Here is a 24,095-nt window from a genome sequence, read left to right as displayed (position 1 = left end):
TATTTTTGGTCTACAGACATATAGGGTATTTGGACTTGTGCAATAAATTGGATTTTTTTTTAGCTGGAAAATAATAATAATAATAATAATAATAATAATAGAATATTATGGAATGGAATAAGAGGTAAAAATTAGAACTTGGCAGGAATAAGTCAATTTAATGTATATCCTCAACGCATGCATTAATTTCTAAGGTTTTGATATGCATCAGATGGTAGCTATTACTCCTGGAGAGCTAAATGTTTTGGTTTCAATTCTAGCTGATGGTACTTGAGTCATTTTTTTTTTTTACTTTTGAAATCATTATATATTGCATACAATATAATAATCAATAGAGATTTACCTTGCTACGAAATCTGCATGAAGTAAAATATATTTAACCATATTTTGTTGTTGTTTTTAACTGTGATACATGTTATATATCTATAAATAAGTTATATAACAAGTATATATATATAACAATATTTAACCATATTTTGTTGTTGTTTTTAACTGTGATACATGTTATATATCTATAAATAAGTTATATAACAAGTTATATTGTACTGTGATTTAATGTCTGTTTTGAAGTAAAGAAAAAATTGTTTCTAGGAGAATTTAAAAACATTACACATTTTGAAATAATGTTTGAATATTCAACTTCATTTTGCTTTGGAATTTTATTTGAAATTTTTGATTTTGTCTTTATTACAAAACCAGTTCTCCATTGAATCTTATATCATACCTAGTAGTGGTTTCAAAAGTTAAAAAAAACCAAATGACTTGAGTGCCATCAGCTAGAATCAGAACCAAAACATTTCATGCTGCAGGTGCGTCTTCTACCGATGTAGCTATCGAGAGATAGGTAAGAAAGATCTAATATTAAACGACTTGAAGAAATGAATTGAATTTGGGCATGTGCAGAAAGAATTAAAAAATATATTTGCAAGTTAAAATGAATAATTTGCATTTTGACTTGCGAATATGTCTGTACATGTTATTCATCTATCCAAACAAAACATTTTACTTGTTATAAACCATCCTTGGTGTATGATTAGTATTTCCTGTTAGTTTTAGTCTTATGTGACACACACACACACACACACACACACACACACACACACACACACACATGAGTGTGTGTGTGTGTGTGTGTGTGTAAAATCGACCTACAAGAAAATGAATAAAATTCGCATTGATTTATTGATGAATCTCAAATAATAATTTGGTTAAACATTTTGAAATAATTCTATTTTATTTTTCTTGATCTTATCATCTTCGATCAGGAATTGAATGAATGCCAAAGCTCATATCTGTTCACATTTATTTGTTGCTTGTACTTATTGATGCTGCTAGAAACTTATCCATTAATTGCAGGTGTTTGCTTTTGTTCAAAATTATAGAAGACTTTCAACATGATTGGGGAAGCAGTCGAAATGTATCTGTATTGTTGTTTTGTGTGCCAGAAGCAATGCAGTACTGTGTAATCTGTGGGTTCACAAAACTTCAAGTATAGAAGATGCATAGGACAGACGCATCCTATTGATAGCCCCCCCCCCCCAAAAGAGATGATACTAGATGATAATACTCTGGAGGTAGTAAATTCTTTCTTCTATCAGGTGATGAATATCAACTCAGTATGGCCACAAGGGGGAAGGCAGGTTGGTCGAATTTAGGGGAGTTGTTGCCACTGATAACTATTACGTATTGTCCCTTTCTACATTCGGGGTAAATTGTGTAACATTTATATCAAGAGTGTCATGATATATGGCAGTGAATGATGAGTTCTAGCTTATCGCTTTCTTGGCCATTTGCAATACAATAACAGATCTATGATCAAATAGATCTGCAATGTTCAATCTGACCAAACCAAACACATCAGAAGGTTAGAAGATTTGCTGAAAGCACTACAATTGCCCAGTATGAAGTTTATCCTGAGGACGAATTGATAACCCTTGTTTAATCATGTGGAATGTTCATCGTTGCACAAGCATGAATGTCTTAAATCAGAGGAGGTTTGGCTGGCCAATTTGTAAGCAAGTTATTAGACAAGACTACACAGAGGGAAATTTGGAGACTGAACCATGAAAACTGGAGAATAAGCGTGCATGATATTAGGAAACATCTAACCCCTGAACAAGGGAAAAGTGGTGTTAAAGAAATAGAAGAAGAATTGTAAATCTGATGTTTTCCTTTGATTGTAAATTATTATGATAAATCTTGAAATATATATAGTCCACAAACTATTTTGCTATATATGTTTTGCTGGATATATGTATATCCACAAACTTTGCTGTATCAGAGCTCTTCAGTGTGACTAACCAAGCAGGTGCCTCGAGCTGGCATCATAACAACTGTTGAGCTGATAGTTGGTGCTTCTAATCCCTACGCTATCATTTGACACCTGTAATCTCAATGTAAACATTGTATAACTTGCCTTCTTGGTCCCAAATTCGTTTCACGAAATTGATAGAAATAAACAAAAGGCTTTAAAAAGGTCAAAAAGAATTTTTTTTTTTAAATTAAATTTTTTTTGATAAATTTTTTATTTTTAGCTTTGATGATTCCGAAAGTGTTTTTGATGTCTAATGATTTGCCATTTGCGTGTGTGTGTGTGTTAGCACAAAATGAAAGTATCTCTTTATTATTTAAATAAAACGAGCACATATGGAAAAAATAGATTTTCCAATTTCAGTTTTAAATTTAAAGAAAATTTTGCAATAAAAGTGTTCATTTCTCTTTCTTTCTCATAGCCACCAAAATGAACTTTGGCACCACAGCATTCTGTCCTCTTCCACAATAACATGTTCTGTTTAGCTTGCAAAAGATGTTTGTAAACAAAAGTCCATTTATTTTCTTTTTCTAAGTTTTATTTTTAACATTATAGGATTTATTTTGGGAATTTCTTAAATAACTTAGTCTTTTTCTCTGCAATTTTTCAAAGTTTTTTTCTTTTCATCAGTAGTTTTCAGTTTTCTTTATTTTTTGGTATTTTCATTTATCAGAATTAACGTTTTTTTTTTCATCATTGTCATCAGTTTAATGATTTACATGTTGGTATGTGTTAGACTAGACAGCTGTTAGAAATTGACTTCTAAACTAACCTATCTCTGACCAGGTCTTTGTTTATCCCTCTATCTCTCAAATCCATCCTTATCACTTCTGTGTTTTCCTTAGTTTTGCCCTACCAACTCGCCTTGCTCTCTTAACCGTTCTACTGATCCAAGAACTCTTATCCATTCTTTCAATGTGACCATACAATCAAAGTTTCCTAATCTGCATACTGTTCAGATTTAATTTTCCTCTGAGGTCATCTGATCTATACCTGTCATTAAGACTCATATCATCAATCATATCATTCTCATATCATTTCTTTCCATGCAACAAGACATGTCCTTAAACCTCACTGGCCAGGTTTCACTTCCAAACAATTTTTGTAAATTGATATCATCGAACTTTCTAATCTGTCAACACTATGAACTTATTAGCATTGTGTTTGAAAGTAATTGATATTGAAAGATAAATTTTATTGGTTTTATATAAGATGAAAGTTGAATATTGAGGAACTTGGTTGCCTGTTTTATTGTAAAAACTGTTTCAGATTTCGCTGTTGTCGCAATGTTGTGGAAAGTTGTGTTGTCTTTTAGTTTCTAATTACCTTTTCCTTTTCTTGTTTTGAGTCCTCCATCAACTGATGGTGAAACATTCATAAAATTCATGCATCATGATGATCGCTCACTCATTGAAGTCAGATAATTCAGTCTGAAAAGACCAGTGTCCTCCTCCAAAAGAGTTTTGATTTTAGTATTAGATCTCACAACCCATAGTTTGACCTCTTGACTCCACAGGATAACTTTTCTAGAATGTTCATTGTGCCAGCGCCAAGAGAATGTCTTAAGTCATCCATCAATTGATGATAAAACATTTATGAAATTTATGTGCACTGATACTAATTCGCTCATTCTGACCAGAATCTCCAACTTTGAAAGATCAGTGTACTTTTCCAGAGGAGCCTTGATCATCGTTATATGCAAACTGCAAACTGATTAGGCTTGCCTTTTGGCATGAGGGTGACTGCAGACTTATTTTCAAAGATTACTTGATTTTTTTTTCCTACATAACTAGTATGCCCTAAGGCTCTGAAACATTCTACACAATTAAATCAAAAGCTTTCTGGAGGTCAATGAATGTAAGAACAGCTTCCATATCATTGTTTTCAGCTTTAACACTATGACAAAAAGCCAGTATATAGATGTTGTAGGTCTTTATGAAACGGTTTTGATTTAAGCACAATTCATTTTAGTAGTTCTGAAAGGACTAGCTTTTTCTTTTGTAATTCATCTTCACTTCATCTCTGCCTGTTTCTTCATCTCATCATTATTTATCTCAAACGGATATCAGTTTTGCCAGTCTCAAACACAGAACTCACCAGCCACACGTGGCCTACAGTCTTTCTGCAGCCCTTTTAAATACGTCTCCATAAACAGAAGCTCCTCTATTCAATATTTTTTTTTTCTTCAGGTTGATGAGGAGCCATCAGCAATTCACTGTTAAGAGTGGTTCAAAGTTAACATTTCTTATCAAGTGCCTGTCTCAAAGGTGAGTATCTAGGAATAGATAGGCAGTTGTTCTTATGATTACGATCATGATGATGATGACATTTGTTGGCATTTTTTGGTTTTTTTATAGTTTCAAGTTTTGTTCTAATCTCGTTTTCATTTTTTGCCATAACATTCAATGGTTGATCTGTTTATGTTTTTCTTTAAATCATTTAATTTCCATTCTAGTTTTGATTTCCGATTTCATTTTTAGATTTAGTTTTGTAACATCGTACAGAAATATAAGTTTTTTGTATATTGGTTGAAGTCTGTTTTTATTTTTTAAATAAGAAAAGCTGATTTGTTCCAAATTACTAGGGCCTTACCTCCTTATTTTTTTTTTTTTTATCGGTATTTGGTTGGATGTTATTTCTTGTTCTCTCTTCTTGACTCTTGCTTTATCTTTCTTTCTCTTTTCCTGTTTTCTATCTGTTTTGTCTTACCTTCCTTTCCTCTTATGACAGTCATCTCTGAAAAATTAAACTATTTGTTATAAAGGTTATGACCTCAGACAATTCATGATGGGGATAGAAGTGTGAAATGACTTTTGTGTTATCAAAGAAATACTTCCTGCCTTCTCCCTGTATGCACTCGGTGTTAGTTGAAACTTATTGGGGTTGTTTAGGGAATAAAGTAGCTGTATTTTTCTTTTATTTTTTGCCTTGTCTAACACACACATTGGTGGTGGTGGTGGGAGGGTGTGCCTCCATTTCAATTTTGGGTGTTTTTGCCCTGATATATATATGGGATACTTATTTTTACTTTACCTAACATGAATTGCCAAATTTATTGCTTACAGAAAAGGTATATTTTTATTTTCTCAGAGGAAATATTTTGTTTTCTTCATGGATCAGAATAGAAACTGCTGATCTTAAAATTGTTCCTTGTGGACTGCAGAGAGACAGGTTGTTGGCCATATGCAGCATGTGAGCCATGTGTTTGAAATGTGATCTAGTGCATGCAATGCATATACAGCTGGAACATTATTTATTTTTCTTTTACAAAGGAGTCACCATTTAACAAGGCTCGAAAGCCACTCGAGGATGAGTATATGGTGGTCATTGAGACAACACCATAGTAATCGTTAGTGGTGGAAATTGAGTAGAATTTAATTATTTAAGGAGCAGATTAACAAGAACTTGTTTATATTGAACTTGAAGACGATCATGTTGTACTCGGTTAGAAAGCAGGTAAATTAAACGGTTTCACAGGCAAGCAGTTCTAAGAAAGAAGCCTTGTTCATAGAATTTGCATTTAGATTTAGGCATAGATAGAGAGTGAGGAAAATTGTTGATAGTGGTTGTAGTTAGACGAGTTCTTTATGAAAGATTATCAGGGGAAGGCATAGATTGAAGTTCAGATGAGCATTTGCCATGAAAATGACAATAGTGCAGAGACATGATTGCAACATCTCTTCAATGGGAAAGATTGCAAGGAGGAAAGAATACTAGGTTTTGAAGCCAGTTTTGAACTCTGTCAAGGCAGGATAGGATGTTTCAAACAGCTCGTCCTCTAGATGTGGCAACAATACTCCGTTTTAGGACACATTTGGCTCTTATATAGGTAGAGGATTGTATCTGGAGTGAGATACCTTCATTTTCTGGAATTTATTAATTTTGATCTTTTCAATGACAAAGTCAAATTGTTGGATGTGATTTTAATGGGAACATGTCTTATAAAGAAAACGAGTGTACAATTTTTGTTAAAAATGTTTTGCTAGTGTTTGCATTAATATTCATAGAAAATAACGTCTCCATCAATGAAGTTAAGAAATAAGAAAGAAAACGTCTCAAACTGGAAAGTCTAAAAAAAGAAAATGCAAAAGAAAAATCTATCGATCAGAAAAGAATGAAGAAAGATGGTGTGTTGGAGATAGAAACTGTTTGATTACTGAAATAGAATAAAAGATTTCTTTTCTATTTTAAAAATAATGGTGGGGGAAGGACTGTCAAATTTGCTATTTGCTTTCTCCCTTCCCCCATAATACTTGAAATAATGGGTTCCAACAGTTTTTTCTCACTAAATTTTGTGTGACTGTGTGATATATATGCATATATGTGTGTATATTTATTAAAATTAGTCTTGTGTGCACAGTAGAATAATGGTTTCTAAGAAATCTGGTGATAGATTCTTTTAAATATGTAAATTTTGCTGAGAAAAAAGATCTTTAAATCATGAAATATGAACATAAAATCAAATAACTGATCTTTAAATCATGAAATATGAACATAAAATCAAATAACTGATCTTTAAATCATGAAATATGAACATAAAATCAAATAACTGATCTTTAAATCATGAAATATGAACATAAAATCAAATAACCGATGGGGTAAATCTAAACTTCTAAACAATATTTTCGGTGGTTCTGGGATCTTGATAAGTGGGGAAAAATCTTATATTTTTAGCATTAATCAATTAAACATAAAAAAAAGTAGACACTAATTCAGCTAAATTGGTGTCTACTTTTTTAATGCTTAATTGATTTATTTACATCGCATATTTCTTCTCAGATGTTTTTTTTTAATGAAATTTATTTTGATGAAAATAAAATTAAAATATACTGCCCTGTACAGAGATTGAACTCACACATGATGAAACTTTTGAAGACATTCACAAGAATTTGTTTTCCTATCAAACAAAATTGACTTTTCTTTTTTCTCTCCAAGTACCCAGAGTCAAACAGAATTTCCATGGATTTTGTAAAAATTTCTCACCTGTTGAACACATTACTGTTGGACTGCTTCCCTACTGATTATAATTTGGTTGTTTTTAAATCCAATGTTAACAAATTTTTGTCACAAACCATCCGATTAGTAATTATAGGCAGTTCCAACATTCAATGTTGGTAATCCTATAGTGTCCCTCATCTGATTTTTCTTCTTTCCCATTAACCCTTATTTTTAAGTGGTCTTTGGCTTTGATAAATAATGACTCAATAATAAAATTAAACCTCTTTTCCTTAATCCGATTCGGCTCAGCAGTGATTGGATGTAAAGATGCAGACATTTATACCCATTTCATGATTACGGTTGTAAATGTGCATTGGAAAACTTTACATTAACGTTGGTCAAACACGATCCCTCACAGGATTGTTAGTATTGTACTGCATTGATATTCACAGTGGAAACCTCCAAAGAGTCTCATTCATTCATTTTGAATGAATCACATGATTCTATTGTTGTCATTGTTTTCTTCAGTATTTTTCTAGTTGGAATTCTCTTTAGAAGTACACAGGGTTCTTACACCATGAATTACATGAAGGTTGCCAACATCCTAAGTGAAAGTGTTTGTGCAGAATAGATTGGTTCATGTCGTAAACCACTTAGCCACCACTGTCACCTCCGAACAGTCTCATAAAAACTTGAACGATCTGTTTATCTTGTGAAAAATAACCTGCTATTGTTTTCAATGCTTTTGTGTTAGATTCTGTTGGACAGTGCACAGATAAAGGCTTTTTAAAAATATTGTAAAATGTCTACCATACATACTAAAAGTCGAGCAGTTGAATAACATTTATATAGCATCATTATCAATAAATGATATATCTTGTCCAACCGTAAGATCCAACAAATATTATGGTCAATAAACTATAAGAATTATTTTAGATTTGATATAATGCATGTGAAATACTGGCAATATGCATATGTAGAAGTTGTCTTAATCTTTTGCAGATAAAGTATGATCAACGAGTTAGAATGACCTGAGTGCTGCGTTTTTTGATGGGCTTAAAAAATAAATCCAAATAGGTATTTTTGTTATAAGAACTGATGCATATATATATAAATAAAACACAGTGGTAATTAAAATGTCTGATAAAACATTGTCTTCAAAAATTGTAAAATGTTTATCCTAAATACTGAGCAGCTGAATAACATTTATATAACATCGTTGCCAATAAATGATGCATCTTGTGAACCAGGAAGGAATTCCTCCATCCATTGAGAATTGCTGTTGTAGACCAATAAATGTTCAATATAGTCTCCTAAGCATTACTTAGAATTGATAAAATGCATATGAAATGCTAACAATATTATTACAATATGTATGCATATGTTGTTTTATGCAAAATCTTTCAACTCCTGTCAACAAAACAATTTTAAATGATTCATTAAAAAGTGACATTTGTTTTATTGAGTGGAAAAATATTTAGCTGACGATTATTTTTATGATAAGAAAACAATATTTATTGTCTTAAAAAAGAATTGCTACAATTTTAAATAAATGTATTAATAGAAACATTCATGTTATTTTATTTAAAGAATATTTAACTGACAATGATAAATATTTTTATCAAAGAAAAAAGACACATTCTGTTTTCTTAATAGTATCAACTCTGTCAAACTATTATTACATTAAAGAATATTATCAATATTAAATTATACAAATTGATGTAAAAATGTTGTGGAATTCTTACAAAGAACTGCTAATCTTTATTAGTTGAATTGTCAATTTCACTCAAAATGTTTTGAGAGATAGACTGATTTTTTCCCCCCAAAGAAACTTTTCTTTTTAATTTATTAATTCAAAAACAGCCTTTTAAAAATAACGTAATTCCAAACGATTAAAAATGATGCTTTTGATAATAATGAGATGACTTGTAATTTGGTACAATTAAGAAACTTTATTTGAACTTTTCCATCCGCTGAACTTGCTGGTGATCAAATCATTATCTGCATATTCTGAAAGACTCGTTACAGAAGAAATAAAAAAACAAACTATCATTATCATTGTTATAGGAAAAATTATATCATAAAGTGAGTAATATTTCAAAATTCTTTCTAAATACAATGTATCTAATTAATATAAAGGGTTGTGGAGTTAGATGGTGTTAGGTGTGGCTCCAACCGCTAGGACTCCAAATATTTGACTTGAACTCATTTTGAAGTTCTGCAATATTTAGACTGTCTGTTAATTCTTTGCAGATTAAAAACTCTGACTTTGACTCTTAGCATTCTTATGAGAATGACTCTGACTTTTTCCAATACCTTTGATGCTGACTCTGCAACCCTGAATATAACTTTATTTATATTATTAATGAATTGTGTGTAATGCTTTGTCCAGAGGTTTTTAATAAAATAATTATTTTCACCTTACAAAATAGGTAATTTTTTTATCATACTATGGTATTCTTGTACTTTCAAATTCATCAACATTACACAATTACAATATATCGAAAAAAAAAACTTTTTTCAAATGATGAACACTTGAGGCAATTGCAATATTTTCCGACATTAAATTGGTTGACATCATTTTGGTAATATTCTTTTCTCCTTTTTTGACTCATTGCGGCTCAGAATCACTAAAGTTTTTACCATTGAATAAAACATTGTTTAAAACTATTTGACTTTTTCTTTGAGCAACTCTTTTCTTCAATAGATGCACATTGACTCCTTCAATAATTCTTCTGTATTAACCCTAACCCTTGCTCTATTTCTAATTTCCGCAGGGATGACCAAATGGCCCTTTGATTCTGCTTTGAATTTTGGTAAGTTGCCTGCAGAGAACTCGTATTGATGTATTCTTAATGTATGTTCGTGTAGAGATAGTTGCTGTTTTTATAAAGGAGAGTGCTTAATATCGGTGATAAAGCTTATTGTAGATCTACATTTGGAGAGATGGGGTTAACAACACTAGGGAATTGCTGGTAGTTTCTCACATGTTGAATGAGAGGAGAGAAACTATTACTTGCCTGGCACAGCTTGAGTAGGTGTTGTTTGTACCAATATATGTTCTTGACAATTAATCCAACAGTGGCTTTGTTGCTGTCAGGCTGAGATATGGTTTTGATTAGTTCTAGGATATGCACTCTCCCAGGCTTTACCTTTCTGAGGAGGAGTTTATTGCTGATTGTTTGAGGTGTTCCAATCTCCTGCAAAGGAGGTCATCATCATATTTTAGGAATCAAGATTCTATTGTTGGCATTTTTCTTGTTAGAATTCTTTCTAGAAAGACATTAGGAATTACAGGAGGGACCATGTGAAGTTTGCCAACATCCAAAATGAAAATGATTTTTGTGGAACAAACTGTATTCAAACTTTGCACATCCAGGTCGTCAGTTTGTGTCGTTAACCACTAGAGTACTGTCACCTCCCTGCAAAGGAGGTAAGTAGCTATTATGTGTTGTTGATCTGTTTCCAAACATACACAGATGTGCACACATATGTGACCTTGGATTATTTCTTTCCATGTGTTGTCTAACATTACTTGTTCACATTGTTGTCTATCTTATTCGGTGTTTGTTTCGGCTCTCTCGTTTTGTGCTGTTTCTATCATTTCTTCAGGTTTGCCTCTTCTCTTTCTCCTGAAGAATCATTTCAGTAGTAAAACTTTATCTACAGCAGGTAGTGTCTCTTTAAAAGGATTTTGTGTTTTTCTTGAGGTTTTCAATTTTGGAGAACCACTAGGAGCAGGAGCTATGATGCTAATATTTAGAATTTACATGAGCTGTGTCTGTTCTCTAAAAAAATATATGTGCATTTCGCAAAAACAAGAAATATTTTTTATGGAATTTTTATGGTTTGCACAACTATATATTTTTATAATAAAAAAAAACAAAAAAAAAACTGGGATTTATTTTTTTCAATTTTATGTTCATGAGAGATTATGAAGAAACGATTTATATCCATTATTACTTTAATAAATATATGAAATAATATTAACTGGTTTTATATTGAATGTTGCTATAAAGAAAAAGAAATCTTTTCTATTTTATTCAAAATATATGTATTTTAAAAGATTTTTAATACTTTCTGTCAGATATAGTGCAATGAAATAAGTACAGTCACAATGTTGGAGAGGGACATTTTTATCTATAAACAAAACGTATGTTCTGATACTGCACTTGATCTTTTCTGCCATCGGTCAGTTAAGATGAAATCCTTTTTTACTGAGGCAATTTAAATTTTTCTCCCAGTTCAAAGTACTCTAATCAGCTGGGTTTTCATCACATTAAAACCGACCATGTGTCTAACTCTGTCCTCGTAGGGATTCAAATAAAAAAGGCACTGTAGTTTTGTACTAACTGACAAATGAGTTATATATTTTGATGCAGTCATGTTGCAACAAAAGCAAAGGTGATGACCAGAAGATAACCATCACAAATCAATGCCTTAATACTCTGGCTTTAATAGATCTGTGCAGAATATAGTTTCAGGGGGAAACCGTGTTATGGGTAGGATGTGTGTAACAGAAACTGCAGAATAAGTTTAACAGAAAATTCAAAATTATATAAAAGTTATTTTTAGACAATATCTCAGACTTACGGTCTACATCCATTTCAAATTCTCTTTGATATCTATTTTGATGAGCGTCTCATTAATACTGCCGGTTGTAGGGAAAAAGGTACAACGTTCGTTTGATTAATTGTATACAGTGAATGTTTTCCAATAGATATTGTCTCTATTTGCTTGTCTCCACATGTGGACAGAATTACACACAGTTTTTAATATAGGGAAAATCGAGTCCTTAAAAAGGAACATTTTGGAATAAGACAATAAGAAAACAAACTGCCCCAGTCTAGAAAGATTTCTATGTTAAACAAAGATAGAAAAGAACAGCAAGTAGACTTTGTTCTTAGAAATTGTTTTTTCTGTATAACGCAAAAAGTTTGCTTTGCTATAAAACAACTAAAACAAAATCAGAAAGTATTAAATAATCATAAGGAAGGATGGAACAAATAACAAATGATCTAAAACAATAGAAAAGCGATTTGACTCGATTCTTACAAGTTTCAAAGAAGCAGAACTTATTACAAAGATTTGCATAAGAAATTGTATTTAAATTTGATAAAATATTAATGAGAATAGATTTATTTTTTGAGAAAAGGATCAAAATAATTTGACAGAACTTCAATTGCCATCATATTTTCTTTAACATCTGTTTTACATGCTGGCATGTGTTGGACAGCTTTTAGAAATTGTCTATTAAATTAATCTGTCTTTGGCCAGGTCTTTTCATCCCTCTTTCTCTCTAATCCATCCTTACCACTTTCTCTCATGCTTTCTTTAACCTTTTTCTGTCAACTCACCCTGCTGCCTCAACTGATCTGCATTTACTAACTCAATAACTCTAATTCATTCTTTCAACATAGCCGTACTATCAAAGTCTCTTATTTTGCACATATCTCTTTGTACTGTTCAGATTTAATCTTTTGATGTCATCAGGTCTAAGGCTTTCTTTAAAACTCACACTGTATCATTTTTATATCGTTTCTCCACATGTAAGGCATGTCCTCTACTGAACCAATGCAATTGCAATTTTCAGATCCAAAATAATGACCTGCAAACTGATATTGTAATCATCTTTGCGTGTCTTGGAAGCATGTCATCATACAACAGTTTCCCACTTTTTTTATGCAGTTCTTTGCACTTTTTGTTATAATCTGCAAGTTCTTTCAAACTGCATTGGTTGGACAGTCAAGGACAAACAAGGCAGTGTCGTATCGTATGGTCATCCTCTCCACATTCACAGATGGTTGGATCAGTTTTGTAAGCCCATCTAGTCATAGCAATTTTTGATGCTCTATTTCTGTTCTCAGGTGGTTGAGTATTTTCCACTTTTGAGCCAAGATTCTTCTCAACCGAAAAACAAAAGATATGTCACACTTTCCTGCCTTAACAGGGTGCAAAATCGACTATGCAATCTAGTGGAAGATAATTGTCTATATTTTTGAGATGAGGTGTTTTCATTGATTGAGATTGTCGGACTGACTTCTTCATCTTGGTTGTTATTGGCAAAACAGCCGAAACGTTGTGACAATAACAACCAAGATGAGGAAGTCAGTCCGACAATCTCAACTAGTGGAAGATAATCCCTTTTCTTCTCTACAATTCCTTTTTTATAGTAGATATGTGGCTCGGCTTTTGTCATTCTTTTCTTACTTCGATAACTCCAGTTTCTCGTTTCCAACTGTAAAATATTTAAAATATTAACAGGAACTCATTAAGCTCGTAAAGAAATTTTCTTTCTTCCTCTGTGTACCTCAAGCCAAACAGAACTTCCATGAACATAGTTTCTTTACAAGAACTTCTCATCAATGGAACACATTACTGTGAAACTGTTTCCTTACAGACTACAACATTATTGTTTTCAAGTCCAATGTAAACAAATTAAGTAATCAAAAAGATCATATTTTGGTTTAAAAAAAGAACCTACTGACACATGGTGTAAAGGACAGTATCTTTCAAAAGTTGTGGATCATCACAGAATGAAAAAGATGGTGAAATTTGAAAAATCTCACATTTCCAGATATTGCAGAAATGTCAATCCAGAAACCATTCTGCCATTGTTAGGGGTTGATGTTTTAAATCCTTGTCCCATTAAAAAAGCATGAACAATTTGGTTGCACAATTGTGAGGATGCTTTCGCAGCTTTGAACCAGTATTACTAAAATCAGGTTTTGGAAGGAATCGGACTCATAAGAATACTAAGAGTCCGAATGGAAACGTTTTCATGCTCAATGACTATATTTTGCATAAAATTACATAAATCATTGGATTTTGAAGATCTGACCAAAAAATGTGATGTGTAGATTTCCTTCATTTCTTATTAGAATTGGAAGGAAGACAAAGAATTTTAAATATTTTTCTTTTTCAAATAAAGTCCAACTTCATTCTTAACATTAAATCGTATGTTTTGCTCATGCTTATATCATTTTATCTCGATTGATTGAGAACAAATTGAATCAGTTAAAAAATTATTTAATCAAAATTGTAATTTGTGAAAAATGGTAAGTTGATTTTCTATCCTTCAACCTGTATTCTTTAGCTTTGCCTCAGGCCATGCTTGTTGTTACCTTGTATGTGAATATCTTATTGATGGCTGCAGTTAACGTAGTAAACACAGATGATGGAATTAGCAAATCAAGTTCCAATTTAATCGAATCTATAATACAGTAGAACCCCGGGAACATGGCATTAAAAATTAGCAACAAAATACAGTACATAATACGCACGTATATAATCAAATATTATAAATAACACTAAGGCGGGGCAAATACCGTAACCAGGAGCCGGAAAAACGTATTCCACATCGTAACCTGAAAAAAAGTATCCTAGGGCCACCGTATCCCGGGGTTCTACTATACTTATGTGCTTTTATTGCTTAGAAAGATATTGCACTTCCTTGGTTGGAGACTTTGAAATAAGGAGATGGCATCTAAAGTTTTTGAATCTGAGATGTTAGTGGGATTTTTGACAAAAGAGAGTTCTCTTTTATAGATGACTTGTGGCATAATGGATAAAGTACTTGTGGCATAATGGATAAAGTACTTGGTAAAAATCAGTTCTGAATGACAACATTTTGGAGGTTGAAGATTCAATCCTCAGTGCGAGCGAAATTAAGACTACAATTGCAAATTACTTAAGACTTCTACCTAGTCATGACTGACAGAACTAGAATATGTTAACTCTGTAGATTAAATAAAGGATCCTGTTTGAAATTCCACACAGATTATAGAGTTCAACAAGATACACCTGTAAAAGGTCAGAGGTTAAATCAGACAAAATCCTGTGAGACAATACTCATGATGAGAACAGTAATCCAAATAATCTAAATACAAATAATACAACTTCTCAATCCTCATCTCAAAAATTTACTTATGCTCTCAAAAGTAGAAACATTTTTCATAACTCTTGTATTTTGAATCCTTTAAAAAATTATTGATGACATTTTTGTTGGATTATCCCATTTTTTCCTCATCAATGTAAAGGGTCACATTTTAATAGTCTTGAGATTTTAGAGCCAATACCGTATTTATTATTTCCGGTAGGGTCAGTGCATACTCATTGGTCAGTCCATATGTATTCTCATGTGCTGACATCTACTTCAAGTCACCCGCATCAATGCCTGGCCAGAATATACCTACCATGAACAGAAGGCGTTTGGATCTGATTATAATTAACCATGCACACCAAGTATCAATGCCAAGCATCAGGTAATACATCAAGATCTCTTGTGATGGAAAAATGTAGAATAGTGAAAGGAGATGGTACTAAATACATAGTTAAACAAACCTTAACCACAAACCTAATTGAAAACTTAAACTAAAGAACACTGCAGTGTATAACAATGCAGCAATCATGATCATGAAGAAGGGAGCTAAAGACAAGAAGGATGGCAACAATATAAGACACTGCCAGTGTTGCATCCCTGTGCTTATTTTATAAGTACTTCTACGGAATTTCTTCCAATGAACTTAACCCTCAACAAAAATACTTCTGACCCACCTGGTTAGCAATAAAATCTCGTCTCTCCCCCTTCACTATAGATGCCCCTAGATGCTGAAAAATGTTCTAATCTATTTCTATTTCTTTCTTCAAACTACTTGCCTTTAAAAATCCCTCTCTGTTCTTTTTTCCTCAACGTGCAAACATGCAAAAATTTAAATGTAATGTGAAGAAATGTCTTGCCGCTCAACTCCCCACGTAGGTTGCCATTATATAAATCTAATCCTTATTACAGTAGCCCCTTACATTTCAGTGGCCTTGTAAAGGTACAGAATCTGAAGAATAATCCTTGTTGGTTATTTACTTGAAATGTTATTTCCTTGAAACAAACAATTGTGAAAATTATAACTTTTTTTATTTTATTCAGGAGTCACCATTTATCAAAGGCCAAAAGCCACTCAAGGATATAAAATTTTGATTTGGAAAATGTTTAAATACAAATTTAGCTTTCAAACTGAATTCAATGTCCGTCATATAATACTGGTGTTTATTCAATCATTTTCATAAAAATATTAGAGAATTCAGATTTAGTGTTTCAATTTTTTATATGATGATTGCTACTTTGTATTATTTGGTGCAACAGATAAAAGTGCTAAATTACAATCAGTTCCAAGCAACACTTCTTGAGGTTAAAGGTTCAATCCTCAGTATGGGTGATACTAAGAATACAATAAAAAATTACTTAAAATTATACTTGGTCACAGCTGATGAAATGAGAGCAGTCTACCTTCATGTATTAAGTAAAGAATCTGTTTTTAGATTACGTAAACATTTTCGTGTTTCACATAGATTCCAGAGTTCAACAAGATGCACCTGAAGAAGGTTGGATTTTACATTGAGCGAAACATTGTGAAAATAACATTTAAGACGAGAACATTAGTTTTAATAATTCAAGTAATACAAATGCAGTAATTCTATTCGTATTCATAAAATCTAAAATATTTTTCATTAGAAATTTCACATACTTATAGTTTAATCAGGGGTTGTTAAGGCTAGAAGATATAATGTCTGATTTTGACTCATAGGCTTTTAAAAATTCTGAATAGAACTTCAAATTATCCGACTCCTTATTTTAAAGTCCATCAATATTCAGACTGTCAATAGAGATTTAAAAAATCTGATCTTGACTCTGAGCATTCTTACAAGTCTGACTCCCAATTTCTTCTAAAACCTCTGACTCAACAACCATATTATAGCATTCAGCGATTATTTACAAATAGAAAGAATTATTTATAGTTGTATCAAGTTGAAGAGATTCTTTTCCTTTCTTTCTCTCTAGAAGGTTAGACGCAAGATCAGGTGTAGATTTGATGGAAGTGTTTCTGTGGAACAAACCGGATTCGATCTTGGCACATCCAAGTTTTCGGTGTTGTTAGCCACTTAGTCACTGTCACCCCTCAAAACGTAAATTCGTGAAACAATTTATTTACGTTTTTTTTCTAAAGATTTATTGTTAGATTTTGCATGAAACTACTAATTCAGTTTGTCCTGCATTGTAAAATTGTGTATATATTTGCAAGTTTAGCAAATATATATATATATATATATATATATATACTTGTTTATTGTTATATAAACATGCTCACATCCCGCTGCTACAAATAGCCACTTGTTTCAATCAAACAACAGATATCATCAGGCAGCGACTTGACTATTCAAAAGTTCAATGAATAATCTAATAATAATAATAGATTATTCATTGAACTTTTGAATAGTCAAGTCGCTGCGTGATGATATCTGTTGTTTGATTGAAACAAGTGGCTATTTGTAGCAGCGGGATGTGAGCATGTTTATATAACAATAAACAAGTATTATCAGCTCTTTTTATTGAGCACTATCTAACAACCTCGTTGAATTCATTAGTCCATTACTTTTGAATATAAAAAAAACCTGTATATATATATATATATATATACACACACACACACACACACACAATATATATATATCTATATCAATTGCTGTTTCAATTAATGTCAGTACCAGCAAATTCACAGCTTTGCTATAATATTCATTTGATAATAACTTTCCTCTGATGAGAAGAACATATTTCTTTGAAATTGTGTGGATTAAGGAAATTTCATAATACCTTTTTTGAGTATCCTGTTGAACAATAAATTAATGTAAAATAAATTTTTACAGTCTTTAATTTTATTCTTATATATATATATATATATATATATATATATATATGGTAAATAAGTAAGTTCAATGTTTGTTTTTATTGGAGTACATGTGAAATATGGCAGTTAAAAATGAAATAACAGGAAAACTTATACTTATCAGTGAAAATTATTAGTGTGCACAATAACTTATGGAAAATAAATGAATAGAATTTAAATAAAACATAAAATAAATTTATTATTCAGAGTGAACAAACTCTCAACCACAGGAATGTGTGGTGTTTTCATATTAGAAGAAAGGAATATTATAATCTTCTACGATACAGTGACTTGAGGCGAATGTTGTTGTTGACTCTGAATAGAAAATGAATTTTATTTTTTATTAAAATTCTATTTACTTATTTTCTGTAATTTTTGGTGTTCACTAATAGTTTTCACTGAAAAAAAGTATATCCTTCAGTTTTCCTGTTATTCTATTTACAATTGCCATATATTAAATCCATCTCAATAAAAATAAGCACAATAATTTTTTTTTTTTTTAACTATTGCATTTTACAGTTTTTCTATTTCATGTAATTATGTGTCTTGAAATGTAAAAAAATACATTGGAATTTTTTAAAACAACTTATAAAATTGCAAATAATTTTCCTGTGATGAAGAACAAATATTTTATTCTAATTCAAAACGTATATTCATAATATCTTCATGGAAATTCAGCTTTTCTGATATTCTAAATAAAAAATAATTTTTTCATATTTCAAACATTTCACTTGCCCTGCATTCAACTCCTTAACCATTTAGATGCTTTCTTTAATAACTTAGAAGTTTTTCATTTTTTATTGTTGCATTAAATTTTGATGATATATATATATATTTTTTTTTTTACTTGTGAAACACTTTTTATTCTCTCTCACACACACACTGATAAAGACTCAAAGCTTTGCTCTTACAAATTGCATATGCTTAAAAGTTTTTGATTTTGGAATCTACAGATAATTTCACACATTTGTATTTTCGAGTTGTTTTTGATGAGAATATACTTATTTTATTTATCAATTTTTTATGGTCTTGCAAAAAAAAAAAAAAATAACGATTTGAAAATGTATATAAATTTTTTAATTCTTCTAACTTTTTTATTATTAAAATCATTTTTTATGTACTCTTAAAACTGCGAATGAACCTGCTTTGCAAAAGTTTCCATGAATTTTTTTTTTTTTTTTTTTTTTTTTTTTTTTTGCCAAATAATTTTTTGATCAGGGCTCATAATCGGCTTTATGGATAATTTTATTTTTCATATATTTATATGGCCCCGTATTGTTGTGTGCAATAAACAAATAATTAAATGATAGCTTTTTCATATTCATCAAATTATTTCCCTAATTGACTTTTTTAATTATTTAACTAGATATTAACTTTATTGAGACATTAAATGTATTTATTTTAAATGGTTGGGTGTTTTATATTTAATTTCTTTCTCCTTTTTGTATTCAAGCTTATTTCGATAGTTGTCGCTGTCATGATAGATAAATTAAAAATTTGCAATATAAATCAGACTTACTATTTATAAACGAAAATTTATATATTTATCGCACTGCAGGAAAAAGTTGGCTTGTCTCCTCCCAAACCCTTGCACACAGCTTCCCTTCTTCAAAATAAGTGTCATGCTGTGCGGGTCTCCACACAACCCACATGGCATAGGAAAATGTCTGGCAGAGTGCCAAATGAATTTTGAAGGCTTTCAAGGACTCATCCCTGGAGTGTCAGCAGGTATTATTCTATTGAAGATTGTTAGGCCTCTCTTAAAGTATTCGAGATGACGGCTGTGATATCCATTCCACTTAATCGATCATGGAAACGTTTCATTGTCTTTTTTTTTTCTTTTTTTTTTTTTAACCATTTTTTTTTTTTTCTTTCACGGTTCATTTGCACATGTTTCAGATATTCTATTATCCATTCATTTAATCATGCAGCTAAACTGATCTTTCCAGGGAATTTCTTTTTTCCTTTTTTACAAGGGTCCTTTTTTGCTAAATCCGACATAAAGTGATAGTTAAATCTCTGCCTTTGTCTACCCTCCCATAGCTCTCTCATTTCTATTCCCTTTGAAGTGATCAGTTTGGTTTTTGTTTTATTTTTTTGGTACTTATTTTCATATTATCGTTTTTTGTTTTTTTTTACTTGTCGATTTATTTTTTTTTTTTTCATTTTGAATGTATTTTTTTTTTTTTTTTTTTTTTTACATCATTTGATTTTGGCATATTTGTTATTTGATGTTTTTAGAATTCTGCTATAACATGTCTTGTAATAAGACATAAAAATGATTACCGAAAATAACTTTTAATTCATTTAAAATAATTTAAAGCTTGTAATAAACTTTCCTTTTTTTTTTTTTTTTTTTTTTTTTTTTTCAGCGCTACATTTTGATTTAAAAAAAATCCTTTTTGCATTTTAGGAGGTATTTGTGATATTTTGAAAATTATCAATTTTGAATGGAGTATCTCTTTTAATCCTATGAAAGTATTGCTAGTTTAACATGGAAATGGAACCAACAAAGGTAGCATTAAAATTCTTGGTAACTGATTAAATTCCTCTACTTATAGAAAATTACCATTGCCATATGTAGGGAGATGCTATTCAAAGCACTCTTTCTCATCTTGACAGTGTACAAAATCGAGTTCAAAATTTAGTGGAAGATGATCTCTTCCCTACAACCATTTTCTCCCAGAACACACATTGCTGATGGTAGGTACTCGACTGAGCTCCAATCTCTGGTAACTTCACAGCAAAAACTTATCTAGCTACAACATAGTTTACAATTTCAATGTAAACAAATTCTTGTTGAACCATCATCTTAAATAATGAACTTCTGCTTCGTTCACCCATTGTCGATAATCTTAAGATGTTGTTTCATTGTCCACCTGACAAACTCATTAATCCTTATCTTTGACTGGCCTTTGGGTCTTGACAGTAATGATGACTATTAGCATGAAACTAGTTTTTCACAAATTCTGAATTCCAAACTATGAACAATTTTCCTTAAAATTTTCTAGGAGGAAAAGCCTGAATGCAGTTTCTTTACTTTCCAAATAATATACAAAATTGAATGAAGTGCAAGCAGCTCTATCTTACATAATTTAATTTGTATTGAAATTGTATCATCTATAACATAATGTACCTATTTACTATGCCTCCCCACGGGACAGAGTTAGACACCAGGGTCGTTTTTTAACGTGGAGAAAAGGTACAAAAATAAAAATTGTCTTGGTCGTGAAGGATTTCTCCTCCACCGAAAGAGAACAAGAAATGGAAGTGCAGCATCTGAAGAACAGATACTACACTTTGATCTTGACCAAAAAGGCCAAGAACATAATGTAGTTATAACTCTAATTTATAATGAATTATGTAGAAATTAGTAAAATTAACAAATTTAAAATGTTTCAGAATTCTTGATGAGAATTACTAATTTATATTTGTGTTCTTTTCTCTTCATGGTTATTTTCACGTTTCAAATGATGTAACCTCTGCCCATCTTCAGTTGCATGTTTTTTTTCATTTGGAAATGTACAGAATTTTAATCATTTATTGATCAGTTGACGTTGCTGTCAGGCTGAGATATGGTTCTTATCAATCCTAGGAAGTTCACCTTCCCAGAATTCCTCTTCTCTCTAAGAAGTGAGTTTATTGCTAATGACCTGACCTGCCTCTAGTTGGAAATGCCAATGGTGTTGTTCAGGCATTTTAAGTTTGTTATTCAGATGTTTGACTATTAAGTTCCTAAGTTTAAACAGATGTACCTGCTGGAGGTTTTGAAATGTTGTAAATATAATAACCAAAGTGAGAATATCAGTCCAAATAATCCAAATGATATAGCAGACAGGACAATACAGTTTTTATTATTTCTATCACATTTTGATAGAAATAATAAAAACTGTATTGTCCTGTCTGCTATATTATTAGGTTTATTATTAGGTTTAGGAGACTTAAATCAGAAATTTAAATTATTAGCTTAGAAAAACATTGTTGAAATTCTGCAATTTATGTAATTTTGTCTTATTACAATTATAGCCATGCATAGTTTTATTACCTTGGTGATACTGACATAGAGAGAAATGTAGTTTTAAAGACAGGTTTAGATCTAAGTACTTTGGAGAAAAATTAAATCTGGACAGTATAATGAGGTGTGCAAAATAGGAGACTTTAGTGGTATGGCCACGTTGAAAGAATGCATGAGAGTTCTTAGATCAGTGGAGAACAGTTAAGAAACAGTTCCATTTCATAGGGGAACGTCACAGAAAAGATTAGTTTAAAAAAGCACCTAACACATGCAAACATGTAATATGAGTTTTAAATCGACTATAATAATGATAATTTAATTGCTAGAAATGATATAGCATTAACTTACAAATATGTAACACCAAACTATTTTTAAATAATCATAGATTAACTTATTTGTTAAAGAGATAATCTGTTTCACTTGAAATATAATTGCAATGGATAGGCATAAATCACATATTTTTATTCAAAATGTAAAACAAAAACAAAAAGTATTTAAAAACATTATTATTTGTAATCATGTATACTTCTGACAACATAGTTTGAATCGTTATGTTTTAAACTGAATAAACAACAATATAACCTTATTTTTGATAGCAGGGAAACTGTTTAGACAACACATCTTTTAAATTGTCTTCCAAAAATCCAAAGTTTTGAACTGTAATTATTTTGTGGACATTCTTGTTTTAGAAGAAAACAAAACTGCTATCTGTTCAATAAAAACTGCTGAGAATTAAATAAAATTAGTGTCCCTATTTACTTACTTCTTTATGGGTACTGAGTTATGCACAATGTTCGTTCTTGATGTGAGGAAAAAAATCTCAGCTCTCTTGATTGGGATAATTTTTTCAAAATTGCCCTGATCTAGAAGGATTTCATCTTTGTTAATGAAGGCTAAAAATTAAGTATAGTATTAAAGCAGATGCTACACTTTTCTTTATCTTGCTTTAAATTCATGTCGACATTTAATAAATTTATTGGATAAAATTAAATATTTGTCCAAATTTTGAAAAAAGACTTGACAAGTAATAAAATTAAGTTGGATGCATCTATACACCCCACCTCCATCAACAGTTTTGTTATTTATATAAAAACAAACACATTCTAATTACTAATGATTAAGTATAGTTTTCAGATAAATAATAATAGTAGTAGTAGTGATAACAATGACAACCATGTGTTCTCACAGATCTTTATTTTGTATTATTTGGATTAATCGGACTAATGTTTTCACTTCGAGTGTTATTTGCACAAAGTTTCTGTCAATCTAACCTCCAACCTTCTTCAGGTATATATTTTGCTGTTTTGTATATACACCTGAAGATGTTTCCAGATTACATCAATCGAAAGGTTGTGCAAATAACACTAAAAAATGAAAACATTAGTCAATTTAGAGTTAATTTTTTCCTTTGTAGTTGACATCATTTGCTTTTGCAGTTTTCTATGCTGGCATAATTAATAAGCATATGGATAGTGAAACATATTGAATTAAACTTTTGTTTAGAAATATATTTTGATACAGAACAGGAGTGATAATCTAGTAACACTCAAGAATATGTTTAAGCCTCTTAAAATTGTTCACATGAATCTGTGGCACAATGGATAAAGTGCTAAGTGTAATCAGTTGTAAGTAACAATTTTTTGGAGGTTGGAGTCTCAATCCTCAGTACAAATGATACTAAGAATACAATTACAAATTGCTGGTCATGGCTGAGTGGACTAGAACAACCTAACACATCAATCCCACACACCTTGTGGATTAAATAATGTTCTATTCAAAATTCTGTACAGATTCTTGTGTTTAACAAGACACAGTTGAGGAAGATTGAAGATGACATCAGTGGAAATCTTATGAGAATAACATCCAGGATGAGAACAGTAGTTTGAACAATCCAAGTTGAATTAGAAAATGATTTTTCTGTTGAATTTGCTTATTAGTTTCAAAAAGGACTGTTTATTAATTATTTGGTATTACATTCCTACATTGTTATTGACGTTGGACACTTTTCTCTTTTTATATTAATTTATTTTCATTTGTAATATATTCCTATTTCTGTTTAATAAATTATACTAAGGGAAAAAATTGCATTAAAAATATTATATTAATTTTGATT

The 24,095-nt window shown here is 31.0% G+C and overlaps 1 protein-coding gene across 12 annotated transcripts in view; it reads left to right on the top strand.

The window, feature by feature from the left end:
* LOC145286261 (trinucleotide repeat-containing gene 6C protein-like) overlaps positions 1-24,095 on the top strand; it is a 143,939-nt gene that overhangs the window by 50,692 nt on the left and 69,152 nt on the right. For 4 of the 12 annotated variants that reach the window (XM_080135082.1, XM_080135084.1, XM_080135083.1 and 1 more), the window contains exons 4-5: positions 4,501-4,578; positions 19,526-19,695. The exons of 1 other annotated variant lie outside the window; for it this stretch is intronic. In XM_080135082.1, the coding sequence (XP_079991208.1) occupies positions 4,505-4,578; positions 19,526-19,695 (244 nt within the window). In that variant the 5' untranslated portion in view covers positions 4,501-4,504. Of the gene's footprint in view, positions 1-4,500; positions 4,579-10,026; positions 10,066-19,525; positions 19,696-24,095 lie in introns of all 12 variants that reach the window. 7 more of the 12 variants (XM_080135091.1, XM_080135089.1, XM_080135086.1 and 4 more) reach the window with 6 other exon arrangements.

This window comes from Euprymna scolopes, chromosome 10 (genome assembly GCF_053919585.1).
Source record: "Euprymna scolopes isolate OS-2025 chromosome 10, ASM5391958v1, whole genome shotgun sequence".
Classification (NCBI taxonomy): domain Eukaryota; kingdom Metazoa; phylum Mollusca; class Cephalopoda; order Sepiida; family Sepiolidae; genus Euprymna; species Euprymna scolopes.
This window is presented reverse-complemented; position numbering and strand designations above follow the sequence as displayed.